The sequence below is a fragment of the Ornithorhynchus anatinus genome, chromosome 5 (assembly GCF_004115215.2).
Source record: "Ornithorhynchus anatinus isolate Pmale09 chromosome 5, mOrnAna1.pri.v4, whole genome shotgun sequence".
In the NCBI taxonomy this organism is placed as follows: Eukaryota; Metazoa; Chordata; class Mammalia; order Monotremata; family Ornithorhynchidae; genus Ornithorhynchus; species Ornithorhynchus anatinus.
In genome coordinates, this window is record NC_041732.1 from 29,072,099 (window position 1) to 29,099,150 (window position 27,052).

General features: G+C 41.2%; 1 protein-coding gene across 1 annotated transcript in view; it reads right to left on the reverse strand.

The window, feature by feature from the left end:
• IGF1R (insulin like growth factor 1 receptor) overlaps positions 1 to 9,009 on the reverse strand; it is a 322,256-nt gene extending 313,247 nt beyond the window's left edge. The window contains exon 1 of the mRNA XM_029066648.2: positions 8,289 to 9,009. Coding sequence (XP_028922481.1) covers positions 8,289 to 8,376 — 88 coding nt within the window. The 5' untranslated portion in view covers positions 8,377 to 9,009. The remainder of the gene's footprint in view (positions 1 to 8,288) is intronic.
• Between the last annotated feature and the right edge of the window lie 18,043 nt (positions 9,010 to 27,052).

The following is a 27,052-nucleotide window of genomic DNA, read 5'->3' on the forward strand; positions in this document are numbered from 1 at the left end:
GTTTTCTTCACATATGATGCTTTTATTGAATTGGACAGATTTTACAAAAGAAAATGTTTTCCCTAAAAACACCTATCCTAGCAATAAAAAATAATATTTATCCAGTGAAAATTATTCAGCTGATTTTTACATATTTATGTTGATCTTCAAATTAAAAAAAACAGGAAACGCTTTAGTAGTAGAGATTCAAAAGCCAAAACAGACTTAAATACATACAAGAAAACTGGTCTCCAATTATTCACCAAATAGCTAAAAATGCCGACAAAACATATTCAACTTTCGCATCACTAAATCTGCCCTTCCTTCTCCATCCAAACTGCTACTATGCTAATCTAAGCACTCATCCTAACCCACCTTGACTACGACATCAGCCTCTTCACTGACCTCCCTGCCTCCTGCCTTTCCCTACTCTAGTCCATATTTGATGCTGCTGCCCAGGTAATCTTTTTCTAAAAACCATGTAATACATGTTTCCCAACTCATTCATTCAGTAGTATTTACTGAGTGCTTACTGTGTGAAAGCATTGTACTAAGTACTTGGGAGAATACAACATAATAATAAGCAGACACATTCCCTGCCCACAACTAGTTTAGTCTAGAAGGGGAGAGAGACATTAATGTAAACTTCTCAAGAACCTCCTGGGATTGCACTCCTGCCTCAACATCAAACAGAAACTCCTTATCATTAGCTTGAAAGCACTCAACCAACGTTCCCTCTAGCCGACATAAAATTATTCTCCCCTGCTCCAAACCTTAATGAAGGCACACCACCAAAAGGTCTTCCCTGACTAAGCCCTTTCTTCCACTCCCTTCTGCATTGCCCTGACTGGATCCTTATATTCATTCCCCCTCCCAGCCCCATAGCACTTAAGTGCATATCTGTAATTGATTTATTTATATTACTGGCTGTCTCCCCCACTAGACTGTAAACTCGTTCTGGGCAGGGAATGTGTCTGTTACACTGTACTTTACCCAGCGGTCAGTAAAGTACTCTGCATACAGTAAGTGCTCAATAAATGATTGATTGATCTCGTAAAACCCAGCAGGCTAACTTCATTCCTCTAACACCAACCTTTTCACTCTACTTCGATCTCATCTATTTCACCTCAACCCCTCACCCATTCCTGTGGATGGCCTGGAACTCCATCCCCCTTCATATCTGACCATCACTCTTCCCACCTTCAAAGCCATACTAAAAAATCACATTTCCTCCAAGAGGCCTTTCCCGCTTCTCCCATCCTCCTGTCTCTCCCCGCTTCGGTCTATACTTCACTCTGCTGCCCGGATTATCTTCATGCAGAAACGCTCTGGGTATGTCACTACCTTCCTCAAATATCTCCAGTGGTTGCCTATCAACCTTCGCATGAAGCAAAAACTCCTCACTATTGGCTTCAAAGCTCTCCATCACCTTGTCCCCTCCTACCTCACCTCCCTTCTCTTCTCCTTCAGCCCAGCCTGCGCACTCTGCTCCTCTGCCGCTAACCTCCTCACCGTGCCTCATTCCTGCCTGTCCCACCGTAGACCCCTGGCCCACATCCTACCTCTGACCTGGAATGCCCTCTCTCCTCACATCCGCCAAACTAACTCTCTGCCCCTCTTTAAAGCCCTGAGAGCTCACCTCCTCCAGGAGGCCTTTCCAGACTGAGTCCCCCCTTTCCCTCTGCTCCTCCTCCCCATTGCCCCTACTCTCTCCCTCTGCTCTACCCCCTTCCCTTCCCCATGGAACTTGTATATATTTGTACATATTTATAGCTCTATTCATTTTATTAATGATGTGCATTTATGTATGGTTCTATTTATCTATTTTGATGGTAGTGATGCCTATCTACTAGTTTTGTGGCCTGTCTCCCTCTTCTAGACTATGAGCCTGTTGTTGGGTAGGGACTGTCTCTATCTGTTGCTGAACTGTACTTTCCAAGTGCTTAGTACAGTGCTCTGCATACAGTAAGCACTCAATAAATACGACAATGAATGAATGACTAAACCTCTATTCTCCCTACTTCATCCTACTCCTACTGCATTGCACTTGCACTTGGATTCGTTCCCTTTCTTCACCCCACCCTCCATTCACAGCATTTATGTACATATCCATAATTTACTTTAATGTCTGTCCCCCACTCTAGACTAAGCTCACTGTGTGCAGATAATATGTCTACCAATTCTATTATACTGCAGTCTCCCAAGGGCTTAATACAGTGTTCTGCACATGGTAAGTGCTCAATTAAAGTGATTGATTGATAGATTCAAAACCAATCTATAACCACGAGAAGCAGCGTGGTCTAATGGGAAAAGTGAGGGCTTGGGAATCAGAGGACTTGAGTTCTGATCCCAGCTCTGCCGCTTAACTGTTGTGTGACCTTGTGCAAGTCACTTAACTTCTCTGTGCCTTGGTTTACTCATCTGCAAAGTGGGGATTAAATCCTAATCTCTCTTACCTAGACTATCAGCCCCATGTCGGTCAGGCACCGTGTCTAACGAGATAACCTCATATCTATCCTGGCACTTAGAAAAAAAAAGTTTACACTGAATATATCTATTCCGACTATTCACTTTTAAAACATGGGTTTTCAAGTTACACGTTTAATGGACGCATTAAATCCAGCAGAGGTGTTTACAATAGTTGAATTTGCAAGGCGCAATTTTAAAAACCTGATCAATATAATTTGAAATGATAGTTCCTCCCTGTTAATTTTTTTTGTTCATCCTCAATCTTTTCCAGGCTGAAACTAAAATAGTACACTGAATCTTGAAAACAAAACTCTTAAAAAGTGCTAGCATCTCTAAGATTACATTCTTTGTTGAAAATGTCTGACCCAAATACTTGCTTAAAATATTTGAAAGTGTTTTACGGCCAGTCACCAGCCAGCCAGCATGCAACGTCATGGCTGTGGTGGCAATGTCAAGTCAATTTTGTTCTCCACGTAGATGATAGTTGAGTTTGAACTTTGTAATTAACAGTTTTTAAACTTCAAATCTACTCTCACTTCCACCATTTTAACTATAATTGGTACTAATCAAAGATTTCATTTCTTGCCCACTTTCCTCCACACTGATCAACAGCATGAGAAGCAGTGTGTCTCAGTGGAAAGAGCCCGGGGCTTGGGAGTCAGAGGTCATGGGTTCTAATCCCAGCTCCGCCACTTGTCAGCTGTCACCTTGGGCAAGTCACTTAACTTCTCCGTGCCTCAGTTACCTCATCTGCAAAATGGGGACGAAGACTGTGAGCCTTACGTGGGACAAACTGATTACCTTGTATCTACCCCACACTTAGAACAGTGCTTGGAACACAGTAAGTGCTTAAAAAATACCTACATTATTATTATTATTATCATCAACAGCACGGAAGTCAGAAGGACCTGGTTCTGATCCTTTCTCCAACCGCTCCTTACTGTGTGACTTAACAGCAAGTTGCTTAACAGCAAGTCACAACTTCTCTGTGCCTCAGTTACCTCACCTGTAAAATGGGGATTAAGACTGTGAACCCCATGTGGGACAGGGACTGTGTTCAACCTTGTTACCTTGCATCTACCCCAGTGCTTAGAACAGTGACTGGCACATAAGTGCTTAAATACCATAAAAAAAACCCCACAAACTTACTTTCATTCTGCATCCTCAACTTTCCTTATTTCTACCCTTAACTTATGGGATATTTATAAGGGCCCTTGGATATTTTGCTTAAAGCTTTCCTCAAACACGGAAGTACCAAGCCCATCTATCATATGAAGTTTATTACTTTTTACAATAGCCCTATTGTAGTCCACGTAGCAGAATGCAATCGCTTCAACTTTAATATTCATGGATATTTTTCACTCTTTTGGCACATTAAACATATGACCCTTTAAATTTCTAATTATGGTCACCATTTCTCTCCAAAAGGACTGTTTGCTTGCTACTGCTTCCCAAGGAGTCTAAATATCTTAACTTTCCTCACTCTAGATTATTACACTGATTCTTTTGCACCTTTTCCCATGCCTAAACCTGTCCAAACATATTTTTGTAGCTAAAAGCTGAAGATGAGATTATACCTAACACACTTCAAGAAACATTAAGTGTTCCACAATATTAACGTGCACATTGACAAACTACAATATTCAGGATACTGGGTTGTGGCTCATTCCGTTTAAAAGGACTCCTGGCAAGAAATGGATCTAAAATAAACACAAATCCACAATTATTTTAATATGCTATTTAGAACTTTACACTCTTTTTCCATTTAAATGTACTTTATCTTAGGTTGGTTAAAAAAAAATATTTTGCTATGCACTGTCCCAAACTCTAAAATGAGGATAGGCATGATGTATGTCCCAAACATTGCCTGATCCCAAAACACTTCAATGAATGACCCAGTCTAACATCCTGATTTATTTTAACTTCAATTAATTGCATTTACTGAATGCTTACCACGTGCAGAGCACTGTACTAAGCACTTGGGAGAATACAATATATCACGTTCCCTGCCCACAATGAGCTAATTTAATTATCACTGGTGTCAATCATAACTTATTGTGCTTTCACAACTCTTTATTTTCAAAATATCCTTGTGAGACGATAATATTAATGGTATTTGTCGAGCGTTGACCAAGTGAAGCACTATACTAAGCACTGGGGTAGGTAAAATCTAGAAGCAGAGTGGCCTTGTTGAAAGAGCACAGGCATGGGTGATGGAGGACCTGAGTTCTAATCCCAGAACTGCCACTTGTCTTCTATGTGACTTTGAGCAAGTCACTTAACTTCTCTGTGCCTCAGTTATCTCATCTGTAAAATGGGAATTAAGACTGTGAGCCACTTGAGGGATACGGACTGTGTTCAATACGACTGACTTGCATCTACCCCCATGTTTAGTATAGTATCTGGCACACTGTAAGTGCTTAACAAGTACCATTTTAAAAAAAACTATCAATTATTGAGCACTTACTGTGAGCACAGCACTGTACTAAACACTTGGGAAAGTACAAGTAGACGCAAACCCAGCCAAAGGGGGGTAAGGGAAGAGACAGAATTAAAGTAGATTAGGGATAGGGGAAATGAAGTCGATGCAAGATAATCAGGTTGCATACTGTCCATGTCCCACATGGGGTTCACAATCTAGGCATAAGGGAGAACAAGTATTAAGTCTCCATTTTATAGCTGAAGAAACTGAACCACCTTCAAACCCTCATTGAAGGCACATTTCCACCAAGAGGTCTTTCTTCCCTAATTAAAGCCCTCCTTTCTTCTTCTCCCACTCCCTCTGCTTCACCCTGATTTGCTCCCTTTATTCAACTCCCCCCACCCCCACCACCATCCAGCCCCACACCACTTATGTACCTATCTGTAATTTGATGTATTTTTATTTACATTAATGACTGCTTCCCCCTATAGACTGTAAGGTCCTTGTGGGTAAGGAATGTAGCTGTTTTACTTTACTCTCCCAGGCACTTAGTACTGTAAGCAAACGGTAAGCCCTCAATACACCAGACTGATTGACAAGTTAAATGAGGTAAAGAGAACCAACTAGAACTGCAAACTGAGATAATACTTAGTAAATCAGGTATCGTCCCTTAAATAATAGCCTGTTTTCGGGATCCTTGGAAAAATGTTCTTTCACATCTAAGAAATCCTAAGCAAGTACTTCAAATTATGCTTTCTTCTATTTTATTCTCTTCTGGGAGAAAGTCTATGTCTTTATATAGTTTCTGGAAAAAAACACAAGATTTAATCTACTTTTTTAATGGAGAAATGTGATCATAACAATGCTCTCTACCTATGAGGGTTTTCTATATGGAATTTTCACACTTTCAACAAGCCTTAAAAATTGGAAAACTACACAATTCAACTGTATCAGTAACTAAATGGAGTGATGCTTCCCTTGCTACTATACATACTACTAAACCTCTATAATGTACCCAAAATAGAATCATCAGCTAAAAAGGGGCTGTTTTCTAAACTTCAAGTGATTCCCTCAAACAACCAAAAAAGTGTACATAGCACAGCAGAGTCCAGGCACTGATCACAAAATTGTTACTGCCTTTGCCTAGGAAAGCAATTATTCTGGTTCTCTAATGGTTTTCATACGGCTGCCCTGAAAATTTGCTTCGAAAAACACGTAGGAATGCCTTTGGAGTATTCCTCTAAATAACGTCTAAGAATTATCAGAACAGTTAACCCAAGCCTAAATGCTTTTGTCCCACTCTCTGAGCTGTCTCTCCTCTGCCCCCTACAATTCCAAGCAAGATGATTAACTCAAGCAAGTCATGAACAGGGAAACTTCTGGCCCGTGTTGGCATCCACAATGCCAACAATGTTAAGAGTCAAAACTATGCTCTGATTTCCAAAGAGTTAACTGGCACCGGCTGCATATTCCAAGCACACAAATCCTCTCCTCCCCGCCTCTTGCAGTCCACACTACTTACTACTACTTCATTTAAACTTTCCCAAGTCTGCAAACCTTCTCCGGGATGTGTTTACTATTAAGCCTCCAGTTTGAGAAAGTTTCTAGTCCTCCAGAAATGGACCTAAACCCACTCTCATTTCATTCCTTCTTCCATCAGGGGGCAAACAAAATCCTATCAGACTGCAAATGACAGAATTTGTCCAGATACACTGCTTATGAAGGATGCCCCGCAGTAGTGCCACAACTGCGACCATCACCACCAGAAAAAGTAAAGAATGAATGATATGGGGATAAAGGATCTTCTCGCATCTTTTGGGGGGCTTTGGACTCCGGGGCCAAATTCATACCAACACACACTTGTTTACGTGTAATGCACAAGGACACCAACACCCCACTTCCTAATATGCATGCACAGAAACCTGGGGCGAAGGACAAAAGGAGGGTGTGGGTGTGTGGGGGGTGTGGGTGTGAAAAAGGGAGCTAACGCTGCATGACCCAAAAATTGGGTAGATGTTTCCTAAAAGGTTGGAAATTAAATTTTAAAAAAATTCCAAGGAAATAGGATTCTCTCAGCCGGCGTTGATAACAATCTTTTCTCCAACGTTTCGGTGGGCCCCGCCACTTCTTCAGGCACAGAAAGAAGGGGCGGGGGTTCAAGGGAAGGAGGGGAGGAGCAGAGTGAAAGAGGAAGGGGGAGTGTGGAACAACGCAGGAAAATAATTCAAGCTTCGAGATGGAAAATAAATAAACAAACGGGAGCTTTTGCAACCTACGAACAAACAGAAGCCGATCCCGCAGAGATAAACACGGGATTTGGGGGGCGGGGGGGATGTGCAAACCAGAGAAATCCAGCAGACATTTTACCCTGTCTGCGGGATCAAAACATAAAGCGAAACCACGTTTTCACAATGCACGAAGGAGAAAGCTTCCTCCTACCCCACGCACAAAGGAAAAGGATGTTTTGAAACGTGTCCGCAAGCTGCGGAATCTCAATTCGGGGCAGCTGCGCCTGATGGGTCAACGACTCAAACCGATTACTAATTCGGCTCCCCGAACAATTGGGCTGCAGGGGTGAGACCTCCAAAGGTCATGCAGGCTAGCCCCCTGCCTCCAGACATCCTTCTTCACCCCGTGCCTCCACGGCGCGACTTTTTGCGATTTGGATGATCTAGGCAGTTATGCAAATTGGAAAGATGCATTTTAGAGGAAGTAGGAAAAAACATCTTTGGTGACTTTAACCTGTCAAGGGGCCTAAAGTGCACCCAGGAAAATACATTCTCCTTCCTAAAGTGGTCCCAAACACAGTAAAACCTAATCAACCGTAACAAACAGCTCAGCAAACTGCTTCAAGGTGGTTCCGGAGACACAGGATTCTATCAAATTGTTTTGAAAACATTCAGCTCGGGCTGCTTCAAGTGCCCCAAACAAATGGGGAGGCGTTTGTTCTTCGCCGGGTAAGCAGGTACTTCTGGAGAAGAAAAGTGGCCTTTGACTGTTGTTTACTACAGAGTCTGCAGTCTCGAGTCTACCGAGAAAGAGGACTAGACTTGGGAAAACCTCGAGACGGTTTTTGCAAATATAAACTATTCTGGGCAAGGATTTTTTTTTTAAAATAATGGAAAATACAAGTGTAGCCAATTCAGGGTAAGGATACAGACATATTAGAAAGCAAGACCTCACATTCCTCCCCGCTTTTTTCCACCTCTCCCCTCCCACCCTGAAACATACACAAACATAGACCCTTCGCTGCCAAATGAGAAGCCAAAGAGATCAACCTTGAAATCCAAATTTTAATTGGCCTTAAAGATGCAGATTTAATCACAGAAAAGAGAGGAGTAACACCTTAAACTAAAAGTTACCGCAATGCAAAACACAATTCGCCTTCCTGCGAAGCACTGATGAAAAAGATACTCACTTTCTCCATTTGTTGGCCAAAGGCAAAGTGTGGCAAAAAGAACCCCCCAAAGTAAGGTCAGGGACCCTCTTCCGGCACCAGACTTCATTCCTTTTACTTAAGACGAAATTCCTTAAAAAAAAAAAAGTCCAAAACTCACACCCCCACCCGCTCCAGAATCAGGGAGAAGAAAATAATCCGGATGAAAGATCCTTAGGATTCAAAAGGGGGGGGGGAACCCTAGTTAATATTTTATTCCTTCCCTCGGTTTGTTGTCGTTGCTGTTGATGCTGACACACACACAAAAAAAAAAAACCCCAACAACACTATTATGATGCTTCGAAAATAAAGGTATTTGTGCTGTCTGCTCCAGGAAAGGTAAAGAATCCTCTCTCAGCGCTGGCTGCAGCGATACAATGGACACAGAAGTAGCAAACATGAAGCACATTGAGGCTGGCAGTCTGCATCTTCAACCTCCATTTTCAAACACACAGAAAGGCAGCTGGAGGAAAAAAACTGCAAAGAAAGAAAAAAAAAAACCCAAGTCAGTCTTTACTAGCCCCCCAAAAAACCCCAACAAAAACAGAGGAAAAAGGTTCCAAAATGCTGTGAAGTCTCCACGTCGGAAAGATGCGACGCAGTTTAAATATCCCCCAAAGTCCAGGTTGCTGGAGGCTGGAAATGGGTAAAAATGCGGAATAAAAATGAATGAAGAGGCTTCTCCCTCCTCCTCCTCCTCCTTTCCCTCCTCCTCCTCCTCCGCCTCCTCCTCTCTCTCCTCTCTCTCTCCGGGCTGCTGCTACAGGCTCCTTCCCAAAAAAATCCAGGACACACACAAAGCCTCAGCAGCAAAGCCGAAGCTGCTGCTGCGCTCTAGCTCCGCGTTGCATCCTCCCTCGCGGCGGCTGTTTTCCCTTTGCAAACGTTTGTAATTCCCTTTTTTGCGCGCACACACACACACACACCCCGCCGCTTCTCCCCCCTCCCACCCCCTTTTCCTTTCCCTCCCCCCCCTTCCTCTCTCCGGAACGGGGGGGGGGGGGGGGAATCCGGTTTGCTGAAGGTCAAAGCCGAAGAGGTGTTGCAAGGGTTTGTAATTCCCCTCGAAGGGGGAGGGAAGAGGGGGGGATAAGAGGGCCGGGATGGGGGGCTGAATTGCGGCGGCAGATGAGGCTCCTTGGGCCTGCAGCTTTGCTGCTATTTCCTCCCCTTCCCACCCCTCTTTTTCCAGCTCTCCTGGTGCGCTCCTTCTGCCTCCCCCCCCCTTTTTTTTTTTTTTTGCTCAGTGGAGTTAATGCTGGTAAACAAGAGCCTCAGCTTCACTTTGGTGCTGCTGCTGCTACACACTGGGGCCTGGCGCACGCGCTCCCCTGCACACAAACACACACACATACATATGCACACACACACACACACACTCGCTCTCCCGCCGCAGCGCGCGCGCGCGCCCCGGCCCAGACAGGCGCGCGCCAAAAGGCGGCACGCGGATTCCCGGGACCGGAGTTCCAGCCTGAGCCTCGGCTCTGCAAAGCGTTGGCGCTCACCCTCCCCTTCCTCCCTCCCCCGCCGCTCAAACAATGTCGTCCCCCCCCCCCTCCCCTCCATCTCGTTCCCGCCCGCGGGGAGAGGACGGGGAAGGGAGAGGCGGGCTGCAAAAAAAACAACAAGCGGAAAGCGCCTTGCCCCCTTTCTTAAAGAGCCTCGTTGTCGTTTGCAGCTGTTGCCAAAAAAAAAAAAGGCATGCCGCATTTTATTCCCCCCGCGGCGGACGAAAAAACTCCAGGCACGGGGGAACCCACACCTGGAAGGGGGTCCACGATTGGCTCCGTTCGGAATTTCCCTTCTAGATCTTTTTTGATTTTGGAGGGGGGGAGCAACGGATGGGCATGGTCAGGACTGGCCGGGGAAGGGAGCTCGACCTAGCTAAGGTTTGGGAGATCGGGACGGGGGAGGGGTGGAGGGGCGTTAAACGGGGAGCTCGGCGGAGTTAGTTTGATTTTTTTTCGATTTTTTTCTTTTGCCCGCCCGAGACCAGAAAGGAGGGAGGAGAGCGGCAGGAGACGCAAACACACACACACACACACACACACACACACACTCACCGCCCTCCTGCGTGAGTCGTTCCGCAGTCGGCCGGTAGAGGGCGCCCCCCCGCACGCCTCGTTTAACGCGCTTTGCACGGAGGGGGCAGCGTAGAGGCGAATCCAGCAAAGGGGGCTATTTATTGAGCGCCGACTAGGCGCGGAGCAACGCGCTCGGCTCAGCAGAATGCGCGGACCCGTCCCCTGCAAGCCGCGTTTTCTCCTCCTACAGCTTCAAGCCCACACCTCCTTTAGAGCGAGCTTTCCTAGGACGCCCCTGTCGTGTTCTGGGAAGAGCCCGGGGAATCAAGGCCTCTCCTCCGCCGGGGATCATCATTCCCGGTCTCTGTTTTGGCTCCCGTCGCCTCGGAGAGGGCAGACGGTGGTGCCTTAAAAAGCACGAACGATCCGTGGTATTGGGGCAGGATAGCAGCCTGCTTTATCGATCGGTTTTCTTTTATCTGTTTGCACACTGATAGCGGGGCCGATCGATCCCCCTTGGGGATAGCCGGTCCTCGGCGGGGGGGAGGCTTCCTTCCACCTGTCCTCGGTCTTGATCCTTTTATTACTATTCCTTGATGGTCCTCAGTCTTTATCATCTTCATTTTTTGCAGCTCTCCCTCTGCCTACGTCGGTCTGAGTCCAAAATATTTACAGACACAGTGAAGCCTGTCAGAGGATGGGGAGCTAACAGGAATGGCAGACCTAACCTTGAAACCATTTCTTGGGAATGGGATGGCTTTGCATAAGAAGGAACTGGGCTGAATAATCTTGGGAATGGGATTTCTATGCATAGGAAGGAACTGGGCTAAATCATCTTGGGAATGGGATGTCTTTGGATGGGAAGGAACTGGGCTAAATCATCTTGGGAATGGGATGTCTTTGGATGGGAAGGAACTGGGCTAAATCATCTTGGGAATGGGATGTCTTTGGATGGGAAGGAACTGGGCTAAATCATCTTGGGAATGGGATGTCTTTGCATAGGAAGGAACTGGGCTAAATAATCTTGGGAATGGGATGTCTTTGCATAGGAAGGAACTGGGCTAAATAATCTTGGAAATGGGATTTCGACACATAGGAAGGAACTGGGCTAAATAATCTTGGGAATGGTGTTTCTATGCATAGGAAGGAACTGGGCTAAATCATCTTGGGAATGGGATTTCTATGGATAGAAAGGAACTGGCTAAATAAGGGATGCAGAACACATCATTCCCTATTTTCTATTACTCACAAAGGGACAATTAACCTCATGTTCATCTGTGAGCTTCAGAGTCTTGTATGTTTACACTTTACACTTTTTCCGCATTTGTTTTCACCATCCCCCATTGTCTTTTCCTTAATTTGGGGAAAAAAATAAAGTTAAACTATATCAGCTACTTTCACATACGGGAAATGTAAAATCTGCATGTTTATTGAGATATTTTATGATGCTCAAGTTTCACGCCCCTAATAAGAATTCCCCTTTACATAGGAACAAATTTAGAGGAACTTAATATTGATTAATATTTCAAAATTAGGAATTGAGCATGGTAAAATCAAATTAATTCAAGTCGAGGGCATTTCTTCCCATTTAGGTGTAAATACAGCTTGTTGTAGGCAGGGAATATGTCTGTTCTGTTGTTATGTTGTACTCTTCCAAGTACTTAGGACAATTCTTCGCACATACCTAGTCCTCCATAAATACCACTGATTGATATAACACACAAGAATTTCCTTTTTCATTAAATAAAAAGACAAGGGGAGTAAAAATATTGATGCAGTAATTCCAGCCATTGCATTTTCTTCTTTTTGAAGAACTATCTATTTAAAATTGAACCTGGAAATGATTCCCAGTGTTTGCTAACTTAAAGACACTAAATCTCATATAAATGCAAATGGTTCATATAAATTACGGGTGTGTGTTGTGTGTAAATGTTAAAAGAATTTTTTCAGATCTTGCTTCATGGCCCAATTTGCTCGTTGAATCTGTAGTTCTCTTTGTGTATCCTTTAATCATATCTGCAGCAGAAGAAAGTTTAATTTGCAAATTAGTTTTTCAAATTAAACACATGACTTCCTTTGGAAATAATTTTTAAATTGTCGATGTTTAGATGTAGGTTTGCGGACGGAAGAAAAGCTGGTGTGAATTGTGGATTTTTTTCATACAGTAGTGGCATAGCTGAAATTATTTTTCATTTAAATAAACCACAGCCCTTATTCAAGAGTAACAGCTTTGTGGTTTATACGAGACAATGCATAATTAGAAGAGACCCAGGAATTTATTAAAATGTAAAAATAAAATCGAAATTTTGAAGTATGTTATAAAGATTTCCAAAACGTAGCTCTATTTTATCTCTATTTGTCGTTAAATAACTGTGAAATGTAGTACCTATTATTTAAGAGGAGTCATTAGTATCAACTCATTGTGAGCAAAGAACGTATCACTTCTTTATCCTATTCTTCCTAAGCACCGTGTTCAGAGCACTATACCAAGTGGATGCTCAAATGCAACTACTACTATTATTACAAGTCCTGATATAAGGTTGGACTATTAACGGATAGAGAAATAGATGATACTGTTAATAGTCAACATTGGTGTGAGATCGTTTTTCCCGAATATTTTTACTTTTTGTTTTACATTCTCAACCTAGGTTCGATTTGGGGTTTTACTTATAAATTACCATGTATACTTCCTTGGGCCCTCAGAATAATTAGCTTCCTATTTTCCGGAGAATGGTGACTGATTTCTTTGTTGCATTCTATATAACTCTTAATACTTCATGGGCATTCAGTAAATGCACATTAATGATGGTGATCATGTTTTTTTGAAATATGAAGAAAACGTATTGGACTTATTCTTCTCACTGTTCTATGCAGTAGTTCTATTTACTCAAAACTTCTAAAAAGGATAAACAAGTTTCTTAAATTCATTAAATATCTTTCGCTGGTGTAAGAATTGGTAAAACAAACAGAACCAGAGGAGAAGTAACAGTCCAATATAAATGGTGATGTAGCAATACTCAAAGTTAAATTTCAGTTCAAATTTCAATTTAATTTCATCATTTAAATTCTAGCTTGTAGGATTGAAACTTGCATATAGTTACCAAAGCCCCTTTACTGTCAGATATTTAGGGGAAATGTGAATATTTGTTGTGGTTCCAAGGAGAACTAAAAAGACCATCCAGTTTGGTAGTCTCCTCTCATTTATCCGATATATCCTGAGACTAGCTAATACCTTCTTTGAATTCTATATTTCGTGCCAGTGTAAGTGCATTTCAGTATTTTAAATGAATAATTTATATTGAAAATAAGGATAGGTAAATTTCCATATTAAAAAAAATCCACTTTTGATTTTGTTCTCTGCCCATTCTGTTGCTGTGGAAATATAACAAGAGGTAGCTAAATTAAAACATTAACATAAGCTTTGAAAGAGGTAGGAGGAAGTGCTAATTAATAGGGGTGCCTTGCAAATAACTCTCCCACTTTCCCAGGATGAGTAGCCATGTATATTGACTATTACTAATTTTAATTAATTTTCTTTCTTCCGGGGGGGGGGAGTGTGGTCTGATTTTAAAACAAATAAAATGTTGGTGGTAGAAAAATGCATTTTTGGCCTGAATCTCTCATGTAACAATCCTAATTGTACGGTCAGATCTAATGTGAACTCAAGCAGAGAAGATCAATATTTTGAACCACATATCACAGAGTTACCACTAGAGCTCACCCCAGGAAACCAATAATAATAAGAATGATCATATTTGTTAAGCATCTACTATATGCCAAGCACTGTATTAAGCACTGAAATAAATACAAGATAATCAGGTTGGACATAGTCCCTATCCATCTGATAGCGGGAGAGAGAGAAAGCATTTCAGGTTTTTCCTCCTCAAGACCCTATTCCCTTTTCCCAGGCTGAATTTAGATCTTGTAGTTGGGGGGCAATTGATGGTCCTCCCCCATTCCCCCCAGTAAGCAAGGTCTCAGCAATCCCAGATTACAGCTGTCAATCAGGTAAACTAGACAAGTAAAATTAATGCCCAAGACCACACTCTTATTTCCATACATCCCTTTCCTATTATTTTTTAGCTTTAATTTACTACAAAAAATGTACCAATTGGAAACCAGCCTCTCAATAACTGATTAATGAATGAGCTACCAAGGGACACAAATATATTCTATGAACATCTAGGTACTTTGCAGACATTCACATATATCATTATCCCTGTGTAAATCCCATTTTTAAATCCACCTCCTTTTAATATGATTTATTTTTTAAACACCTGAATTGTATTCCAGTGTTCCTGTTGTTAGATTGAGCAACTAGCTTATCTTTATGTTTTGAGAACAATTGTATTCTTAACTTTGCCATATTATATGGTATTAGTTAGATAATAGTGGTAGTAAAGTTATTTATGGAGTACCTGCCCACTGGGTGCAGTGCACTCTACTAAGCACTTGGGAAAGTACAACAGAAGACATGACGTGCATTGCTATCACTTTAAAGCAGGCATAAAAAAGACAACCACTTTGATTCTGAAGATTTTGTAATCCCCATTTACTTATTTAATTGATGGTGAAGAGGACTTCTGTGGAATAATCTGGGCAGATTTAATGTTTTATTTGAATTAGATCCTTTGTAGTCGTTATAAACCAAAGAGAAAACAATAGTACTTTATTAAAACATTCATTTTTTTCATTCCTCAAGAGCAATCAATAATCCATTACTAACAAGTTATCTTTAACGTTATTTAAGGAAACAATATTAACTTCTAGGTAGATTTAAAAAATGGTATCTTGGTTCTAAAAATAGATTAGGTGCTTTAAATACTAAAAAAAAATTGGGAATTAAAAATTGAAAACAGTTTATGAGACTCTTAGTTCAGCATTAGCAAAAAACTAAAATGATATTACTAACTCAGAGATGATTCTTAAAGTAACTAAAGAAAATTATAATCAAACTAAGGTTTGATCATAGCTTCTCAAACTTTTGAACTGAATTGTCTTGGACGCACGAATGTCCAAATAAAAGCAACAGGATTCCAAGTGGTGTGGAAATTTAACAACAGTAACACAGTTTGGAATATATTTGGGTATTCAATTTAAAACTTTGAAAGATGTCCTGAATTTTTCTCTCACTCAGTACTGTATCATATGATTATGACATTTCGGTGATAATGTAACAATGATATGAAAATCAGCATGGAATAAGAGGAAAACAAAAACTACTAAAGTCATAAATGAATGGGGAGGGTTGGGAGATGGGGGGGATATACACATCCCCTGACGTCAAATAATTTAAATTAAATAAACCTTAAATATCTATCTTAGAGATAAAAAGCTAATAATTCAAAACCCATTTAAACCTATAAACATTTGCAATAGTCAAATCACACTTGAATAGGCGATCCTAACTTTAAAGATTTCCTTTTCTCTTTTAGTACTAAATAAAATGCAAAATTCCTTTTTTAATGATAGACGGCATCCATGAGCGTTTCAGGGCCAAATTCTTGCACATTTTCACTTTTTGTCTATGAAAATCCGATAGTAAACTTGTTTGTGAGCCCTGCTCAAACCCTGCTGGTTCTTAAGAGGGGAAAAGTAGTCCTATCCCTAACCAAACATGCACATGGATTTTAGCAGTAGCAGTGCTAATTTGCGCTGAACCATCCACATTTTCTCAAACATATTTACTGAGTGCCTACTGTTTGCAGAGCAATGTACTAAGTGGAGAAGATTTAGAAGATACAACCCCTATCCTCAAAGAGCTTGCTGCACTTAATTCAGTTCTCTAAAGAGAGTAAGCATGTCAGCTGTGTGACTGTGAGAAATCACTTAACTTCTCTGTGCCTCAGTTACCTGATCTGTAAAATGGGGGTGAAGACCGTGAGCCCCACGTGGGACAACCTGATGACTTTGTATCTACCTCAGTGCTTAGAACAGTGCTTGGCACATAGTAAGCGCTTAACAAATACCAAGATTTATTAAATGGAATTACTATTACAACAATAACATCTACTACTATAGAATGGAGAAGGATCTGGCCCCTTGCCCGCTCCATCTGCGCCTAGCAGCACTTGTCTGATAGCTGCTAGGGAACGCAGGGGCAACCTGTGAAGCTACAGCAGAAAAACTCCAAAATCTCAACAGTAGCAGATCCCACTGCCGCCATCTATTTGATAAGCCTTAGTTAGGTATGATGCTCAGAATGATTTAGTAAGGGTAGGGGATTTATTCAACGTGATTGCAAAACCCAAAGGAAAAGTGGATGGCAAACAAGAAAGAAGCATCAAACAATAGCAACAACAACAAAAAGCCATAGTTGATCCTATGCACGACTAGGTAGACTGGAGCTTGTCTTTCCTCTGTCAGTCAATCAGTCATTTAGTGAGCTCTTACTCCTTGCAGAGCACTCTACCTAGTGCTTGAGAGAGTACAACTGGAGTTATCCTATGAGAAGAACCGGTAGTTGAATGTCTCCGTGTCCTTTTGTACCCCATCGACTTCAATTTGTGGTGGCAGAGGGCATTGGCAGCACCACGATTCATATCGATATATACAACATGAGAACTGCATGGCATTTTGAAATAAATACTTGAACAGTCTACATCTGTTGCTTAATGGCAGTGACAGTCTGAGTCTAATTTTCAGGGTGAGTGTTTACATCACAATTGGCGGCAGGAGTCTCAGGTTGATTTTTGGAAACAAGGCAGCAAGTAATTAACCAGTCCAGCATTTAGTATAGTGCCCAGCACATAGTAAGTGCTTAACAAATACCACAATTATTATTATTAGTGTTTATTGAGTGCTTACTCTGTGCAGAGTACTGTACTAAGCACTTTGGAGAGTACGATAGAGTATGTAGACACAATCCCTGCCCTCTAAAGGTTTTTAATCTCATGGGGGAGACAGACACTGAAATAAATACAGATAGAAGGAAAAAAACGAGTTTGAAAATATTTGCATAAGACCTACTGCAGGGATGGGTACCAAAGTGCTTAGGTACTGAAGTTGCAGAAGAGGAAACAAAGTATGAGGTGATGAGAAACAAATCAGGGATGGCTTCCTGGAGGAGATGTGATTTCAAAATAAGTTGGGGAAAGCAGTAATCTGCTGGGTGTGAGGGAGGAAGGGGTTTCAAGCAGGAGGAATAGCATTTGCAATGAGGGAAATGAAATGATGAACAGTGAGTTGGTTGGCTTGTGATGAGCATAGTCTGAGAGTAAGAATATAGTATGAAAGGAGAGGATAAATAAGGGGCAGAAAATGATTAAATCCGTTAAAGCCAATAATTTTTTGTTTGCAGAGGTGGACAGGCATCCACTGAAAGTTTTTGAGGAGTGGGGAAACATGGACCGAATCTCTTTTAGAAAAAAAGATCTGGGCAGCAGAGAACAGTTTGGACTGGAGAGGGGAGAGAGTGGAGACAGGGAAGTCTGTGAGAAGGCCTTATGAAGCTGCTGCTCAAAAGAACTGCCCATTTCTTAATTGCAGCATGGCATGGTGGCAAGAGTACGGGCTTGGGAATCGAAGGACATGGGTTTTAATACTAACTCTATCACTTGTCTGCTCTGAGACCTTGGGCAAGTCACTTAACTTCTCTGTGCCTCAGTGATTTCTTCTGTAATTGGGGAATAAAACTGTGAGCCCCATGTGGGACAACCTGATTACCTTGTATCTACCCCAGCACTTAGAACAGTGCTTGGCACAGAGTAAGCACTTAACAAATACTATCGTTATTATTATTATTATTATTAGGAGGGGAGATGAGAAGGTCAGATGTAAACATGTTTGAATTTGAGGTATTTGTTGACCATCCAAATGGAAACATCCTGGAGTCAAGAGGAGATGATTATTATTACTATTATTATATTTTTAAAGCACTTACCGTGTGTCAAGCACTGTTCTAAGCACTGGGGGAGATACAAATTAATCAGGTTGGTTACAGTCCCTGTCCCACATCAAGCTCATAGCCTAAGAAAGAGGAAGGGAATTGTGCGATTGAGTACCAGGGGAGAGATCAGAGTCTAGAGAGGTTGATTTGTGAGTCATCCAAAAAGAGATAGTAGCTGAAGTCATATGAGAGGACGAGTTTCCTATAAGAGTGAGTTAGCGGGATAAGAGCAAGGGACCTAGAACAGAGCCTTGTAGGATGCCCAAGGTTTGAGGATGAGAGGTTGAAGAGGAGCCAGAAAAGGAGACAGAGAAGGAGAGGTCAAGAGGATGGGATGGAGGAGAACCAAGTGATTATTGTCAGCCAGCCAAGAACAAATAGCGTTTTTGGGTAAAAGTGATCCACAGTAATGAAGGTGCCCGAGCGGTTTAGGAGGATGAGAACAGAATGTAGTCTATTAGATGTGCTATGAGGAGGTCACTGATGATTTTTGCCATCTCAGTGAAGAAGACTGACTGCAGTTGGTGAAGAAGAGAACAGGTGGAGAGAAATTGAAGGTTGCTGGAGGGTTAATGTAGGTCTTTTTAGGACAAGTTAGGCTATTTTGTTTGTAATAATAAGTGATAAAACATTGGAAGGTTTTGAGAAAGTAATTGATAAGCGATGGACATGGAATGTTACTTGAAACATTCATGGCACCCTGAACAAGGGTTATGAGGAGAGAGTTCAGCAAGGAGAGCATTGGATTTATTTAGTCAAGAGCTAACTAGAACATGGACAAGTGAAGAGGCAGTTGATTTAGAAGGAGAGGAACCGATGTGCTTTGACTGTATCATCTCCGCAAAGAGCTGTAGAAAAAAAAATTCCCTTTCTAAAGATGTCTCATTCCTCATAGTGAAAATCAGCATGATTCGAAAGCTAAATACAGAAGTGTGATGCTATTTAAAAAGGAACACTATTCAGGACCACTTTCATACTCTGACAGTCATTTTAAATATTGTCTTATGACCTATGATGAGTTTTTCTTTGTCATTTTCCTTCCCTTTATTAGCCCTTATCACATGACTTTTAGCCAGAGGTACAACATCTCTGAAAAGAGTAGACATTCTTGATCATGGATCAACACCTGAAATTCAGAGAATATCAGGAAGCATAAGTCTTGAAAAAATGTCCTTTGTAATATTCACATTGTTTTAGAACAGAGGTGGGAAAAACAGTTTCCAAGCCAGATCCAGCTTGGCTTCAAGCAAACTGTTTCTATCAGGTGCTATTGTGATGGCTTCTACCTAGCAGCTGCAGGTACAATGAGCAATTTACCAGCTCTCTTCATCCCTGAGAACTGCAGAACATGTGAGAATAAAGAGTATGTTGGCAACTGACTCCGGGTCAAGTAGGAGCTGCTGGTGGATAACCATGCACTTTTTTTTGTGGCATTTGTTAAGCACTTATTATGTGCCAGACATGTACTAAGTACTGGGATAGATACAAGCTATTCAGGTTGGACGCAATCTATGTCCCACATGGGGCTCACAGTCTTAATCCCCATTTTACAGATGAGGTAACTGAGGTACAGGGAACTGAAGTGACTTACACAGGGTCACACAGCAGACAAGTAGCAGGAACAGAATTATAACCCAGGTGCTCCTTACTCCCAGGCCTATGCTATAATAAGTCTCCTAGTCTCTCAAAGCCTTCCTAAAAGTTCACCTGCTCTAGACAATGAATCCCCCACCTCCCAGATCGCATTATCTCATCAACCAGACATTGCACTCTGTATTATCTGTTTATTCCATGTATTTACTCATTTAGTTGCTCATATTTTGCTTTTGTTTTCACTACCTAAACTGCATTTTTATTCTTGCAATGTTATATATATATACAAACTGCAAAGCACTTGAGGGCAAGACCCATGTGTCTTTTATTGTATGCTCCAAAGCATTTAGTGAATTCTCAAAAAGTATGTTTTTGCTGAATGAAAACACTGGAAGAACCAAAAGGGGCATTCATGCTGACAGAAAGATTCAAATGCTTTCTGGGACATAAATACTGTTATAAGAAGCATAATGCTGATATATTTCTTTTAGCCTATTTAGGTGATTGCAATAATCCCACTTTTTTTCCATACAAGTACTTTTCTTCCGACTGCTTCATGAAGTATGATAAAAAAGATCTTTTACTTAAAAATACTGCTGAACTGAACTATCAAGAAAAAGTGACAAAAATTAGCACATTCGGGGTAACAATTTGATATGACTAGAGGAATGTCAAAATGTTTCTTTATTTTTAGCATTTACATTTTCTAGGGAAAGGAGAAATGGGAGAGATAATGTCAAAAAGTGTCAGTCTGTCAAAAAAATCATCATTTTGACCATCAGAAGTAGCTGATAGAGTTGCATAATTCCATAACTCAAGACTTCTAAACTGCGATGAGCATGGAAAAATATGAACCCTAATTTTCTAAGATTCCTATTTGTCTTGAAAGATCAATCCCACCACAATGATGGCATAGAAAAGTCTTCTCATAAACAAACAATTTGGCTAACTAGAATATGCTGACTTGTCTTCTTCTGTATCACAAATTTTGAATCCCAGATACACTACAAATGATTTTTTCCTGTATGAATAGCCAGGTGACAATATCTTTCTTATAAAAAGCACATGGAGGTTTTCCCTAATTGGTGTCCTTGGTGATCAAATGTTTGACAAGCATAGCATCATGATAAATGGTATCTATTGAATGCTTACTATTGTTTTAAATGGTATTTGTTCAGCACTTATATGTCAAACACTAAGTCCTGGGATAGATACTATTGGTGCGTGTCTACTTGTTTTGTTTTGTTGTCTGTCTTCTCCTTCTAGACTGTGAGCCCATTTTTGGGTAGGAATTGTCCCTATCTGTTGCTGAATTGTACTTTCCAAGCGCTTAGTACACTGCTCTCCACACAGTAAGAGCTCAAAAATACGATTGAGTGAATGAATGAATACAAGTTCATTGGGTCCCACATGGTTCTCACAGTCTAAGAAGAAGGGAGCACAGGTATTAAATGCCCATTTTACAGATAAGAAAATTGAGGCATAGAGAAGTTAAGTGATGTTCCCAAGGTCACAGCAGGTTAGTGGCTGAGATGGGATTTAAACCCAGGTCCTCTGGCTCCCAAGCCCATGCTTTATTCACTAGGCCACTGCACTCAGAACTTGGGAGAGTAAAATACAATAGAATTGGCATACACATTCCTTTCCCACAATGAGCTTACCGTCAAATATATTTCAGGTGAAGCCTTAAAACAAAGGTTCCAAAAAATTCTGAACTTTGAAGGGAGAAATATTTAATGTTTTTCAAGTACCATTCAAAGAATCATGCTTCTTCAGGAACAATTTTGGAAAATGCTGCAAAATATTGTTTCCGTTACTACTTGGATCTGTGCAATTAACACTGTTACAGTAAGTCTGAGCAGGCATAGCATTTCCAACTACTTCTTCTTTTCAACCCTAGGGTCTATAAATAAATCATCTATGTGTCTGGATAACTTCAAAGCATCTTAAAACATAGCATAGATGCTAACATTAGTGCATTACCACAAATACTTACTTTAACCTCAGGAAACATTTCTCCCATAAAGTAATTGTGTTTTCTCTTTTCTTGATTTAGAGTCCCTGTTCACCAATCCCTAAGGCTACAGTTCTTCCAGGAAAATGAAGGGATATACAAGACACTTTAAATTCTTCAACTATGCTGACTGGTCATTTTAGGGTAATGCATATAATCACCACTCTTCACAGAATCAACTGTCTCCATGGCAGAGCAAAACACTGGTATTAAGGAAAGGAGAAGATATTTTTTGAACAAGACTTTATAAACTCTTTGCATTAGGCTTTCTGCCCAATAATGGTATGGCAGTCTTTACAGAAGCAAAAAGCTTAGCTAACCTACCTATGTTACAATCAAATTTTCCATCACACCTGCCTGTGCCCAAAAACCATCTGTGGGGAAGGGTAGGGGAGAGACTCCTAACCACCCCCTCCATAGGTGGGTCCAGGTGACAAGGGAGGGGCCACAACAGCACTGACTCTTGTGTACCTGGGTGAAGGGAGGGAATGGGAGAAGAAGAAAGGAGAAAGAGACTGACTAACCCCTTGTAGGGCTTGCCTACCTCTTCCACATCTCCTCCTCTTCCTCACCTCCCTGCCCTTTTCTTTCTGTGCCCTCCTTCTTTCTCCCATACTTGTATTCCTCTTCCACTTCCTCCCTTCCCTTTACCTTCCTTCCTCCTGCCCTGCCCTCCCATCTCTTACTTCACTCTCTTCCATCCCTTTACCTTCCCTTCCACTCTCTTCCCCTCCCCTTCCTTCTCTTTCTCTTCCCTCCCATCTCTTCCCCTTCCCCATTGGAAGCAACTGCTGCTGATACGAAATAGACACATAGCACACTAATGGCATCACACTGTGTTATGTGCAGGATGAAATCACGTTGTCATGTGATCCCATGAGCCCCAAGGAAGTAGGTGGGGATTAATTTGATTCAGTCACCACCAAGTGGATGTTGTTCTGGGTTGGGGATGAGGCATTTCAAACCATTATTTTCACACTGAAGTAAGTTACATTAGTGTGTGTTTAAACATTTAAACAATGGCTCTTTGCAAGCCAACAGCTCAAAGGTTTCATTTTGTTTGGCTTTTCTGTACAAATAAATTGTGGACCCCTAATATAAATTTGGATAAAAGCCTTTTGACATTTAACTTTTTATGAAGTCTGATGTCCCCACTGTAACTGTATTGCACGCTCTGGAAAGCCATGCTGATCTTTTTTACTGTTTTCTGCCTTTTCATCTATTGAGGTACTGCCTAGGTAGTGGCATTAGATAATAGCATTAAATTCTATGTTGCCAGTGAAAATCTTGGGTTATGTTTAGGGTTTCCCAGATGTCTTGTCTTATGCTATAGGGTCGTCTCCGACTCATAGTGACTCTATAGACACATCTCTCCCAGAAAGCCCCACTTCCACCTGCAATCGTTCTGGTAATGGATCCATAGAGTTTTCTTGGTAAAAATAGGAAGTGGTTTACCCCTGCCTCCTGCCGCACAGTCAACGTGAGTCCCTGCCCTTGACTCTCTCCCATGCCGCTGCTGCTCAGCACAGGTGAGTTTTGACATGTAGCAGATTGCTTTCCACTCAGTAGGCACTACTCTCCCTCCCAAAGTAGAGAATGATAATAATAATAGCATTTGCTAAGCGCCTACTATGTGCAAAGCACTGTTCTAAGTGCTGAGTGCAGGAAACTCCAGGTGTGATCCTGAGACAAGTTACCAAGTGTAGGCTGGTATATAACTACAGTTCTGAAATCTTTCTCATATAGCTACATTATACATTTATCCACTAAGCACATTAAATAAGCACCTATTCAGCCACTCAAATTATATTGGTGACTCGATTCAAACATCAAAACAGGCCTAGAAACCTAAAATCCATTTCCCAACCAAATCTGATGATGGTTTACAGAGTAAATTGCTATTAGTGGCATAACAAGAAAATAAGCTATTTCCAGGGTTCTTATATGTATTTCTTTTGGGAAGCGTACCATTTGGTGCTGTGTCAACCAAACAGTGTATGTATTTCTTATTGCCAGAATCTGGTCAGTGATTGCATAGATTACCTGAAAATAGCATGCTTTTCATATTGAGTATAAGAATTAGAGTCTGAGATTTGAAGTAAGGCTTTTATTCCTTCTCTTCTTTCCCCTTCCTTTCCCTTTCCATCAGTTAATAATTAAGCAACGTTTTTATTTTGAAAATAAATTAATGCATTCTTTTCTCTTTCCAACCATGATGATTTCTTCCTTCAAACCTAAAGTTTTCTCTTTGAAGGTTTTAAAATTGTCAGTACATTTCCTGTGACAGCTTCTGTTTCTTTTCTTCCTATAGTTCAAAGTGAAGAGTAATAGACTTCCAAGGAGAATTAATTTTTGTTTTAAAGGTATTCGGCATTAACTTCAGAAAGTAGAGGCATACAACTGGTGAACACTTGCAGTACATAAATATATGGCATTCTCAATTAGTCTTCAGCTGAGTTGATTTATTTTTATATTATGTTTTACATTCTAGGAGATCCATTTAATGTAGTATTGGGCACAAACACATTTCATTAATCTTAAAACAATTTATAACTAAAGTCATTTTGTATAGATATACTTGGGTTGTTATTGTTTTGATTGTGAATTGCATTGTTTCGTATTTTTTATCATGCAGTTTATTTTGAGGTAAGATTCTCTCAGTGCCCTGTAAGGGAGCATATCCTCTTCTCCATACATTCACCCAGACATAGACAAATTATAAGCTCCTATTTCATCAGATATATACCTTGGTGAATATAGTGAACATCTATGACATGTAGATTCTACAAATTAATATTTTCCAAAACAAAACAAAAAAACAAGCCTGAGCTATACATCCAAGTCTATAGGTCCAAGAAGCAGAATGGCCTAGAGGAAAGAGCCTGGGCCTGGGACTCCAAGGATCTGAGTTCATTCATTCATTCATTCAATCATATTTACTGAGCACTTACTGTATGTAGAGCACTGTACTAAGCACTTGAAAAGTAGAATTCAGCAATAAAGAGAGACAATTCCTATCCACAATAGGCTTACAGGCTAGAAGAGGGAAGACAGACATCGAAACAAGTTAACAGGCAACAATATAAATAAATAGGATTATAGATATATATGCATCAAAGCAAGTAAACAGGCATCAATATAAATAAATGGAATTATAGATATACACATATCAAAACAAGTAAATAGGCATCAATATAAATAGAATTATAAATATGTATATATGTATACACAAGTGCTGTGAGGCAGGGACAAGGGGATACAGCAAACGGAGTGAGTTGGGGTGACGCGGAGGGGAAGGGGAGCTGAGGAAAATGGAGTTATAGTCTGGGAAGGCCTCTTGGAGGAGGTGAGCCCTCGGTAGGGCTTTTAAGGGGGAAAGTTTGATTGGCAGATTTGAGGAAGGAGAGCATTTCAAGCCAGAGGTAGGACGTGGGCCAGGACACGGCGGGACAGGCAAGAATGAGCCACAGTGAGAAGTTTAGCACCAGAGGAGTGAATTGTGTGGGCTGGGATGTAGGAGGAGAGAAGGGAGGTGAGGTAAGACGGGGCAAGGTGATGGAGAGCTTTGAAGCCAATAGTGAGGAGTTTTTGTTTGATAAGGAGGTTGAGAGGCAACCACTGGAGATTTTTGAGGAAGGCAGTGACATGCCCAGAACGTTTCTGTAGAAAGATAATTTGGGCAGCAGAGTGAAGTATGGACCGAAGAGGGGAGAGACAGGAGGTTGGGAGGTCAGAAAGAAGGCTGATGCAGTAATTCAGTGGGGATAGAATGAGTGATTGTACTAATGTGAAAGTTCTAATACAGGCTCTACACTTGACTTTGGGCAAGTCACCCAAATTCTCTGTGCCTCAGTTATCTCATCTGTAAAATGGGGATTAAGACTGTGATCCCCATGTGGGACATGAACTATGACCAACCCTGATTATCTTGTACCTACCCCAGTGCTTAACACAAGCAGAGTGCCTGGTGCGTAAAAAGTTCTAAACTGCAAGTTTGTTATAGGCAAGGAATGTGTCCACTAATTCTGTTACATTGTATTCTCCCAAGTGTTTAGTAGAGTGCTGTGCACATAGTTAAGTGTTCAATAAATACCATTGCTTGATCAAATACCATTTAAAAAAAAAGTCTATGAGACTAGTGGGTTGTGGTTAAGATTCCTCAATAGAGTTGATCCCAAAGGCTCAGTCTAGGATTCTCTGAACTGCTCTTTGATGCTGGCAGAAACAAATATCACCAGACTTAACTTTTCCTAACCTAAGTATTTAATCTCTCATTGCTGTCAGACACTAAGCATTTACTGGTTGTTTCTCTGTGTGGTAAAATCAATGTTAATTTCCAAAAAAGAGTCCAACCCTCAATGAGTGTAAATAAGTCTTGCTGTCTCTTCATTGCAAAATAGAATGGGAAAACCATCATATTTATGTAACGTTTGGGATCATTTCAGATTTTTTCTTAATAGTACTTGTTAAGCACTTACTATGTCCAGGCACTCAGTAGCATTTGTTAAGCACTTACTATGTGCCAAGCACTGTATTAAGCACTGGGGTAGCTACAAGATCATCTGGTGTGACACAGAGCATGTCCCACATAAGGCTCACAGTTTTAATCTCCACTTTACAGATGAGGTAACTGAGGCACAGAGAAGTGAAGTGTCTTGCTCAATATCACACAAGCAGACATGTGGCAGAGCTAGGCTTAGAATATAGGCCCTCTGCTTGAATGTTCGAGACTTTGAAAACATGGATTTTTGGCAGAACTATGTCCTGTCGTGTGCTTCTGAGTTTCTCAGGATTTGGCCTGTTTGACAGATGCTGCCCAAGGGTGGAGGAGGTACTTCCCTGTGTTTCCTGATCTTCTGCCAGCATCCTTGGACTTTGGGAACAGCCATGAAATCTTCCTCACTTTCCCCCTCCAGAACAGCATGGAGATAGTTGTCTAGTGGATGGAAAAAGCACACAAAACTCTCCACTAATCAGGCAGAAGTGACTGTGTCAAAACCTTTGGGTTAGGTAAAGTATACCTGGTGATGATGACTGAAATCACCAGTATCTTGCTGGTCTCTCAAGCCTTGGCAAAGTCCTAGAATCATACCTCTCTGTCAAACCCCATATTCGGTCTGGTGCCACATCCTGTGCAAGTGCTTCCTCCACTTCATTTCCAGTGACTGCCACTTAGTCTGCATCCAAATGATCACCACATGGATCCTGGCACTTGCCACAACCTGGC